This window comes from Dasypus novemcinctus, chromosome 5 (genome assembly GCF_030445035.2).
Source record: "Dasypus novemcinctus isolate mDasNov1 chromosome 5, mDasNov1.1.hap2, whole genome shotgun sequence".
Taxonomy (NCBI): Eukaryota; Metazoa; Chordata; class Mammalia; order Cingulata; family Dasypodidae; genus Dasypus; species Dasypus novemcinctus.
The window spans coordinates 20,581,113-20,591,893 of NC_080677.1; the positions used below are offsets into that span (position 1 = coordinate 20,581,113).

Consider the following 10,781-nt stretch of genomic DNA (forward strand, 5'->3'; position numbering starts at 1 on the left):
AGGTGATGAGCTTTTAAAGTTTTCTTTGTTTTTTATTTATTATTATTATTAGAATAATGAAAATGCTCTAAAAATAATTGAAGTGATGAGTGCACAACTATGTGATTATTCTGAATACCACTGAGTGTACACTTTGGATGGATTTAGACTTTATTAATATGTATAAATAAAATTGATATTTTTTTTAAAACTGGTATTACGTCTCCCTGACAACCAACCCAGGGACTGTTGGAATGATTGGAAATGTATAAAAAAGTGAAAGCAAAGAAATACCGATCATTGTCATGTAGAAATATCTTCTTTTGAGGAAATCTATCTCAGCCCTGTAAGATATAAATCTTCTTGTAGAAGAAAATAAGGCTCACCCAATTGTGGAGAAGAAAAGAATTTATTCTCAATCTTGCAAGAAGGGGCGCACAACCAGAAAACATGGCTGGCGCCCCAAACAAAGAAAAATGACACAATTTATACCGCTAAGCCTAGCATGCAAGCCCTTCCTCTGTTTCTTCATAGATTGGCTACTTCAGAAGTTACAACCTATCCCAGAAGATCTAACTTTCCCACACAAAAGTTTGTAATTAACCGCTTCCCCCATCACATTCCAACCTTTTTAGTTTTTACCTGCTCCCCTTTGCCAAATAAGGAATGGAATTTAGTGATGAATTGGTATTGACTTAGCTCTTTCTTGGGCATCTTTCTTACTGCCTATAGGACTGGCTTAAACTGGTTTCCTTTGTTCCTGCTTAATCCGGGAGTGGGAGACTGAGGCAGTAAGCTGCCAGGTTACGTTAATTGATATTTTCTTCCTTTATGTGAGAACTAAACTAATCTTCAATTCTTACAGCCCTCAGCCAAAGATATTTGTTTAAAACAAGTAAAATGTCTTGCCATACTTATCCTCCAACATAGGCACTCCAAGTCAAAACTGGACTGAACCTGTTAGAGTATTACTTTTGTCAATAATTAAAACTGAAAACTTGGGTGAAGGATCAGATAATGGATAGTATGTATTTGAATTGAAAAGCCATTTTGAATTGAAATAATATGCACTTGAATTGAAAAGAAAGAGGTGTGACTGCCATAGGTGCGGCAACCTGCGCAGGTGAACTGAGAACCTGAGGGAAGGCGACGGGAGCTGAAGAAAGACACATGGAGACAAAGACAAAATTAGAGGGGGCCAGGTGGACCAGGGCCAGCTGATGACAAAGTCAAGGCCCTGAGCTGGCACCACAAGCTTTATTTAAAGCAGTTAACTAGGTCATTGTTCTCAGAGCAGGGACTATCAGGCATGAAGTTCTTTGAGAAGAGTTGTTGCTGCCTCCCTTCACCCCTCCTCCTAGCCTTTGTTATCTCCCTTTTCCAGCCGTTGCTATCCTTCCCGCCAGTCCCGTCCACTTAGCCAACTCATAATCTGCCCCCTTTCTTAATCACCGCCTACTTCATAGCTGCCTGCACAGTTCCGCCTATCCACTACCGCCCCGTAGTTTACCCGCCCCAATTCCTACCCCTCCCTTGACCCGACCTTATATAATCAAGTGTGTTTCCGCAATAAAGTAGACTAGCTCATTCTCACAGGCTGTCTCCGTAGTTTTTACCGCGCGTCCCCCACGCCTGGAGAACCTAGGCCTACGCGCTGGCCTAGGGGCTCACTGCCGAGCCGTGGAAGCCCGCCCGGTCCTCGTAGGTTGCTAACTTAGAATAGCAGCCCACAGCAGGGGTTGCTAACTTAGAATAGCAGCCCATAGCAGGGGTTGCTAACTTAGAATAGCAGCTCACAGCTGGGGGCCCACCCGGGATCCTTTCCTTCCACCGCCCTCCGGCCCCTCTCTGCTGCTGCTGCTGCTGTCTACTGGCGACCATTTCAGCTCTCCAGGTAGGGACCCCATCGCCGTCTTTTCTTCTCCCACTATGGGCACCTCTCTCTCCTCACACCATACCCCTCAGGTTCGGCTTTTAGCCGCCCTGCTTGATACCAATGGAGTCCGCGTTTCCCTGAAACAGCTCCAAAAATACTGGGACCTGCTACTCCCTTTTAATCCGTGGCTTGCCACCTGCCAGCTCTGGAGCCCAGATACATACTCTCGACTCATAGATCGAGTCACCTCCACCATAGAGCATGAAAAGCGGTCTTTTCCGCACGGCCTGCTGCCTGCTCTAGTAGCCATACGCGCCTGTCTCCTTGGTGCACCGTCAGAAGCCATCCGAGACAAATCAGTTAAGCAACCCAATGACTATGAGCCCGATGATCCTGGCGACCCAAATTCTCTGTCTGACCAGCTCGCCGCCGCTCTCGAGCGCGAACCTCCCCGCCCGTGCTCCCCACGGCCCGCAGAAGCCGCTTCAGTAGCTCCTCAAAATAGCGGACTTTCTCCTTCTTCTTCCACCTCTGCCCAAAATGGCGCACTTCCGGCTTCTTCTTCACCTATGTCCGAGCCCGCCGGCGGGAACAAAGACGCTTCCTCTCACCTTTACCCGCCCCTCCCTGTCTCGTCATCTTCCGGCCCTGCCCCGGACATAATGTCGCCGCCATCTTGGCCGGCACCCGGAAATGACGTGACTTCGCCGCCATCTTGGCCGGCCCCCGGAAATGACGTGACTTCGCCGCCATCTTGGCCGGCGCCCAAAAATGACGTAACTACATCGCCATCTTGGCAGGCGCCTAAAAGTGACGTCGCCGCTCCGCCATCTTGTCCAGCGCCCAAAAATATCCCGCCGCCAGTTTGTTGCCGCCTTGACGCTGCTAAGCCATCATTCTCTCATCTGTTTCCCGCTACCGTTCATCCCTCGCCACCACCGTATGGCAGCAGCTCCCCACCTGCTTCTAGCGAAGCACATTCTCCCGCCCCCCAGCTATACCCGCTCAACCCGCTGCCCACGCAGCAACGCCCTCAGACTTGGCTTCCCTTCACAGCCGAAGAAGTTAAAACTCTTCGCAAAGCTGTCAAAGAAGACGGCATAAGTAGCCCATATGTCCAACAATTAATAGAAGAGTTAGGGGTTCAACTTGCTCTTCCTTATGACTGGATTTCTCTAGCCCGTTCCATCCTTCCGCCAGGCCAGTTCCTTGAATGGCGTGCTTACTATCAAGTAGCTGTTGATAAGCAAGTGGAAGAAAATGTCCAGGCGGGTATCCAAGATCCAGCTGACGCCTACACGGGAATTAACAACTATGCTGACCCTCGTTCTTATATAAACATAGATCCAGGGTTTTGGCACCGAGTAAAAGCTCTTGTCCAGCGATCGTTCTCTTTAGTTTCTACCAAGCAGTCCACCAAATTTACGCAAATGCTTCAAGACTCGCAAGAAACCTTTCCAGCATTTGTCGCACGCGTTTTAGAAGCATGCCAGCGGAAAATTACTAACGAAGATGCTCAGTTTGTGTTAGCAAAAGAACTCATTCTCGATGGGTGCCTTGCACCCTTCCGGGCCGTTATTCTTCCTATCCGTGATAAGCCAATACATGAATGGGTATTGGCTTGTCGAGATATTGACCCACAGACTAAAGCACTTACTGCTGCCTTCGCTTCCGCCATGGCTGTGTCATCTGCCTCCACTTCTGCCTGCTTTCGATGCGGTCAGCCCGGTCATTTTGTCCGCGAGTGCCCTCAACAGGCAGCTCCCCGCCCTGCCGTAGCACTGCACAGACCAAGAGGCCCCCCCACACCATGCCCGCGCTGTGGCAAGGGGTATCACTGGGCCCGCGATTGCCGCTCATCACAACATATCTCCCAGCCTTTAAACTTCCAGCGGGGCAGGCCTCAGCCCCTCCCCCAAGAGGCCCTCCAGAGAGCTCCAAAACCTTAATGTGGACAATGCCTATCAAACGTCACCAAAAACCTTCCTTAGAGCTTAAAATAAACGGACAATGGCTTGAAGGGCTCTTAGACTCTGGTGCTGAAATCTCTTGTATTCCCTTTGAAATCGCCGCCTTCAATCATTGGCCCCTCGAAACCGGCCCTCAAGTCATCGGCGCCACGGGAGCTGCTACCTCCTGGAAAACCTCCCAGCCTCTGCATTGGAGCGACCGAGAAGGTCACGAAGGCCAGATTCGTCCACTCGTCCTTTCTTCAGTCCAAACCATCCTGTGGGGAAGAGATGTACTCAGCCAGCTAAAAGCTCGAATCACCACAGAAGCCTTCATAGCTGCGCCGCCCCCCCCCCTTATAGGGGCCACTGCTCCCATCTCAAGACCTGACCCTATCCCTCTGGAATGGGACACAGAGGAGCCCATCTGGGTCGAGCAGTGGCCCTTGCCAACTCATAAACTGCAAGCTCTCTCTGCCCTCGTCGAAGAACAGCTACAAGCAGGGCATATTGAGCCGTCTACCAGTCCCTACAATTCTCCAGTCTTCGTCATCAATAAAAAGAACACGAGCAAATTCCGCCTCCTTCATGACCTTTGAGAAATTAACAAACATATTAAGCCAATGGGATCACCTCAGCCTGGTTGCCCGCATCCCACTGCAGTCCCTTAGCATTTTTATGCAGCCACCATTGACATCAAAGATTGCTTTTTCTCCATTCCTCTTCACCCGCGAGACTGTCCACGATTTGTGTTTACAGTCCCGCGTACCAACAATCAAGGAGCAGCACTCCGATTCCAATGGCGAGTACTACCACAAGGCATGCGGAACAGTCCAACTATATGTCAGCTCTATGTCAATCATGCCATTGAGCCGCTACGCTCTAAGTTCCATCCAGAGCACACATACATCATCCACTATATGGATGACCTCCTTTTAGCAGCAAGTTCTAACACACTTCTCAATGATTTACTCTCTGCAGTTACGACAAACCTTTCAAGTCTTGGATTAATAGTGCAACCTGACAAAGTCAACCCCCAGCCACCTTTCCAGTTCTTAAGCTTTCATTTTCATCAATATATTCGGCCCACCAGCCCGCAAATCCATGTTTCTGATCACATGACGCTGACTGAGCTCCAACGGCTTTGCAGACAAATCAATTGGCTTCGATCAGCACTCCCCATCACAACAGCGCAAATGCCACCCCTTTTCGAGCTCCTGCAGACTAAGTGCAGTCCATCCGCTGCAGTCGTTCGCCCCATCACCATCACCCCAGCTGCCAAAGAAGCCATCCAACAAGTAAATGCTGCACTCCAGCAATGCCGCCTAGAGCGATTCTCTCCCGATCTCCCAATCCTTGCCTTAGTTTTGCCAACACCAGTCACCCCAACGGGTCTCCTATGGCAAAATGGTCCTCTTCTTTTTCTACACACGTCAAAAAGTAAACTCCCAAAAATCTGCCCATTTACAAGGGCTTGGATCACATTAGCCACTGACTTAGTACTTCTCTCCATACAAACGTACGGCGTCCCGCCACACACCATCGTTTGGCCCTTTGATGCAAAAGAAGTTACCTCTCTCATCATGAATAATGCCCAAATGCAAAGCCTAATAGAATTCTTTCGTGGCTCCTTTGACAATCACTATCCGCATCATCCACTACTACAAGGGGTATCTCAATTAGCATTTTCCAACCCGTTCCATCCGCTGCCCGCAAGAAAGCCAATTCCTTTTGCCATCACTGCTTTCACCGATGCTTCAAAAAAGGCATTCGCTGCTGTCATATATACGCCAAGAGAACCTAAGCCACGACAATTAGTGTTTGCTAATGACTTTTCTGTCCAAACAGGTGAACTTTTAGCTGTCGCCGCAGTCCTCAATCTCTACCCGGACCAGCCTCTTAACATCTTCACAGACAGCTTATACACTTTACAAGTGTGTCGCAGCCTCCCGCTTGCTACCTTCCTACCCAGTGACTTAACTATTGACCAAGCACTCGCTTTTGTACATCGACTGCTTGAAGAAAGGCAACAACCCTGGTTCATTGCTCATATCAGAAGTCACTCTGGCCTGCCAGGACCGCTAGCTCAAGGAAATGCCCTCGCCGACGCTTTAGCATCCGGCCGCCATGTATGCCCAGTTGCCATTCAAGAAAACCTCACTGACAAAACAAGACTGGGAAACTTTGTCAACCAAGCTAAGCTCCTACACTCTCAGTTCCACTTCTCAGCATGATCCATTCAAAAGCTCTTCCCAGACCTCCCCATTGAAACATGTAAACATCTTGTGCGTTCCTGCCAAACATGTGCACCTTTGCTGCCTCTTGGACCCTTGCAGCCTCGCGGAGCTAATCCCCGCGGCCTACGGCCTAACTCCCGCTGGCAACTTGACGTCACACACGTTAGCGCCTTTGGACGCCTTAAGTATCTTCATGTTGCAGTTGATACTTTCTCGCACCTGTGCTACGCCGTGCCCCTCACAGGAGAGAGCGCTAAACATTGCATCAAAGCACTCCGACAAGCCATTCTATTCATGGGAATTCCCTGGGATCTCAAAACCGACAATGGACCAGCCTATCGCAGTGCTACCTTTGCCAGCTTCGTACAAATGTACCACATCACACACCATTTTGGCATCCCCTACAATCCACAAGGGCAAGGAATTGTTGAGCGCACTCACCAACAGCTCAAGCTACTCATTCAAAAAGAAAGAGCTTCCTCCCCCCATAAAGCCCCTGCTGACGTCATCACTGCCTGCCTTATTCATCACAATCTCCTGACCTTCGATGACAAGGGACTTTCCCCAACCCACAAACATTGGGGACCCATGTGGCAACCCTCGCAAGTCCCTCTTGTTCACTGGAAAGACCCTGCCACAAATCTTTGGCAGGACCCAGCTCCCTTGCTAGCACAGGGGAGAGGTTTTGCTTGTATCTTCCCAGACTCTGAGCCACAACCACTCTGGGTTCCTGGGCGCTATATCAGGCCTGCCACCGACCCCAAGGTTCCCCTTAATGATAAGTACCCTATGCCCTCCGTGAGAGACAACATTGACAGCGGAGGCCCAGATGTCGCCCCATTCGCTCAAATTCGGCACCAACCAGCCCCTCCCTGAAATGCTTATATTTAAATAAGTGCTCTCTCCGAGTTTCTTTCTGCTGATTGCCCCTCCTCTATGAGGGCTCTCTTCTCCTTCTTTTGTCATTACAGATCTCTCAAAGGACCCAACTCTGCATACTCCACAAGAAAAGCCTTTGCTACCTCCGCAACCCGCCGTTGACAAGTGCCTGACCTTCACCAAAACGTGCTTTATAGTTCATCAGAAAAGAACTCTCAGTGCAGATGCTCCTCAAGCTCCCCTCGCACCCACTCTTACTCTGCTTCTTTCTTGTAATTTTCATTTTCTTAACAATCTTCTCAGCTGTTTGCCTCGCAGCTACAGCCCCAACAGATTGGAACCTCCGTCAACGCCTCCTCCTCGCTGTCGCCTTTCTACTTTTAATTGGCATTTTCACCTCTCTCGTCGTCCTTCTCCCATGACCACTATACGCCCCCAGGTAAATTCACCCGAGTCTACCTCTCCGACACCGTCGTCCATGGGAACCACACCAGCTCTTTCTCGCCGCGAACGACGTCGACAACGTTTCTTTGCCCGCCGCCTAAGCCGTCTTTCCCTTGAAGATGATGACCCCATCGAACGCCAAGTTCTCCAACTCCTCCGACGAGCCCGCTCTGTTCATACCCCCGCCTCCTGTTCCCCTACCCTCCCCTACCTCATCCATCTCCTCATTCTCATGTTGTCTCTAGCCTCCTCTGCCCAAAGCTCCTCCTCCCATCAGCCATTCAACTGGACCCTGCAGACATTTCCAGAAAAACGTGTTCTCGCTTATAATGTTACTAGTGTCGCTCCCTCCTTTTTCACGCATGTCTGCCCTCTTGCTGAAATTTCCTTCCGTCCCGAATGCCAAGTGAGTAACATCAAAAAAGCAAAAGTAGGCTTCCACCATTCCTCATCCTGTCGAGGCGGGAATACAGCATGCCTGCTTTCTCGAAACAATCGTCTCCTTGGCCCTCAATTTAACCCTGTGTCTGGTTTTTACATCTGTCCTGCTAGTGCTCGAGGTTGTCATGACCCATCACACTTCTACTGTCCCTCTTGGGGATGTGTGACCATGGCCCATGGATGGTCCGGCGCCCCCAACAGAGACCCGTATCTCTCTCTCCAAGTAGCCAACAATTCCCGTTGGGACTTCATTTCGCTGACAGTAAAAAACCCAAACGACGATACATGGCTGGCCGCTCGCCCCTATGGACTCCGGTTGTATATGAGCAACTATGATCGTGGCGCTTTGTTTGAAATCCAAAAGCGTGTTGTCTCCGCCCCACCCTCTGCTATTGGTCCCAACCACATCCTTAACCCTCCTCCCTCACCCACTGTTCACCTTCTTCCGTCCTCATCTACTCCCCTCAAAATCTCTTCCACCTCGGCCGCTGTCGTCCCTTCTACAAGCCCCACTACCCCCCCGCTTCAGGTATACAACCACATCCTCTCATCCCCTCTAGTCCCTACTTCAAACTCCTAAACGCCTCCTATTCCTCTCTCAATGCCTCCCACCCCAACCTCACTCACTCTTGCTGGTTGTGTCTTTCCCCCAGCCTCCCCCTCTATGATCCACTTGCTATCCCTTCACCACTCTTTACTTCCTCCACCGACGATTCCCCCTCTTCCTGCAATTGGAATCAGTCTACTCATGTCCCACTCACTTTTACGCACATCTCTTCCCAAGGTTTATGCATTCACCCCCGTTCTTCCCACACTCCTAGCCTTACTGCCTGTGCCAACTATGCCTCCCCAAACATCTCTGCCAAATACTTAGTTCCTCTAAACACCACCCAATGGCTCTGCTCTTCCACCGGACTTACCCCATGCTTATCTGTTGCCACACTTAACAAGACCAAAGAAACGTGTGCTCTCATCCTCCTCACGCCTCGAGTCGTCTATCACACTCCTCTACATTTCTTTGAAGCCTTTGATCACACTCAAGAAGCTATTTACCTCCACAAACGCGAACCTATTACTGCTGTACTCACTGTCACTTCCCTCCTAGCTACAGCTGGAGCTGCCACTGGTGTTGCAGCCCTAGCCACACAAGCCTCCGCCCTCCAAAATCTCAGACAAGCAGTAGACTCTGATATCATCTACCTCCGAGATGCAGTCAAATATCTTAGAGACTCCCTCAATTCCCTTTCAGAAGTTGTCCTGCAAAACCGCCGAGGCCTTGACCTCCTCCTCCTCAAAGAAGGAGGCCTATGTGCAGCTCTGGGAGAAGAATGCTGCGTCTATGCCAACTATACCGGTTTAGTAGACTCCAGCTTAAAAGAACTTGAAAAAGGTCTCAACCAACGCCGACTTGAATGAGCCCAAACTGCTGGTTCCTGGGGCTTTCTGCAGCCCCTCCTCCCCTATCTCCTCCTGTTACTAACCCCAGTTCTGCTCATCATCCTAGGTCTCACCGTTGGTCCTTGGGCCATTCGACGTATCATCCGCCTTGCCAAAGATCATGCTGACAGTGTATTTTCCTCATTTGTTCAAATCCATTACCAACGTCTTGCTACCTCTGATTCCATTCCTCAATCTCGACCACGTCCTCACCCCCCTTCCCACTGTACATCCCGCCTGTGAAGCTGCTTGCTGTGAAGCTCTCTGACTTTAGCCGTCGGTACGGGTTCGCTTCCCTCGGCGTAAAGGGCTTGGGTGCACCCTCCGCCCCCCTTTATTGCTATACGTCTGAGAATTCTTCGCAGTTAAGCTAGCCACAGCGCTATCCACCCCAAAAAAGCGTGCGCAACATCATGTTAGATATTTCGTCTAGCACCGGCACGCACCAACCCTAAGGGCTATGCATACATTCTGGCCAAATGATATGTCATTTGCCCATCGCCAGTCAATCCTGCCCCCTTTTTCTCTCACCCTCCACAGCCCATCCCTCTACTCTCTCACACCCTTTTTTTATAAAACAAAAGGAGCAATTGTTGCTGCCTCCCTTCACCCCTCCTCCTAGCCTTTGTTATCTCCCTTTTCCAGCCGTTGCTATCCTTCCCGCCAGTCCCGTCCACTTAGCCAACTCATAATCTGCCCCCTTTCTTAATCACCGCCTACTTCATAGCTGCCTGCACAGTTCCGCCTATCCACTACCACCCCGTAGTTTACCCGCCCCAATTCCTACCCCTCCCTTGACCCGACCTTATATAATCAAGTGTGTTTCCGCAATAAAGTAGACTAGCTCATTCTCACAGGCTGTCTCCATGGTTTTTACTGCGCGTCCCCCACGCCTGGAGAACCTAGGCCTACGCGCTGGCCTAGGGGCTCACCGCCGAGCCGTGGAAGCCCGCCCGGTCCTCGTAGGTTGCTAACTTAGAATAGCAGCCCACAGCAGGGGTTGCTAACTTAGAATAGCAGCCCACAGCAGGGGTTGCTAACTTAGAATAGCAGCCCACAGCAGGGGTTGCTAACTTAGAATAGCAGCTCACAAAGAGTTTTCTTAGAGTTTCTTCGTATCAGGACATCAGCTCCTTTCTGCTTACTTGCAAGTACAGACATGGCTGACCACACCCTCGCTTCTGCGCACATTGATCCTCCCTAGCAATGTGGCTTGAGCCCCGACATTACTTCAGGCACCCCTACAGGTCCCCCTTTTCTTTTTGTCTGGACATCAGCTGTGCCTATCTTAGTTTGGTTTCTTCTGAAATGCATACCTGTCATTGACTGCCAGCTGGCTACAGACTACTGTGCATGGGGAGCCACGGGAGTGATCAGAGGCCACGCTGAGCCTTTTGTGCGAGTTTAAGGTGTGTGGTTTCAGTCTGCAAATGTTGGAGCGCTTGGCGAGTTTGGCTGCAAAATAGGGAAAACATGCACCACAACACAAGAATACAGACAATAGGCCTGCTAAATACCAAAAGCTATACTGCAACAGGT

The 10,781-nt window shown here is 50.2% G+C and overlaps 1 protein-coding gene across 1 annotated transcript; it reads left to right on the top strand.

The window, feature by feature from the left end:
* The first annotated feature begins 1,719 nt into the window (after nucleotides 1-1,719).
* On the top strand, nucleotides 1,720-10,056 carry LOC131278465 (endogenous retrovirus group S71 member 1 Env polyprotein-like). The gene is made up of 2 exons (XM_058296767.1): nucleotides 1,720-1,873; nucleotides 7,013-10,056. The coding sequence occupies exon 2, from the start codon at nucleotides 7,339-7,341 to the stop codon at nucleotides 8,383-8,385; it is 1,047 nt and encodes a 348-aa protein (XP_058152750.1). The 5' UTR covers nucleotides 1,720-1,873; nucleotides 7,013-7,338; the 3' UTR covers nucleotides 8,386-10,056.
* Nucleotides 10,057-10,781: the final 725 nt, after the last annotated feature.

What these genes read in the sequence shown, in the direction of transcription:
- LOC131278465 (XM_058296767.1), top strand. Translation starts at nt 7,339, where the DNA reads ATGACCACTATACGCCCCCAGGTAAATTCACCCGAGTCTACCTCTCCG.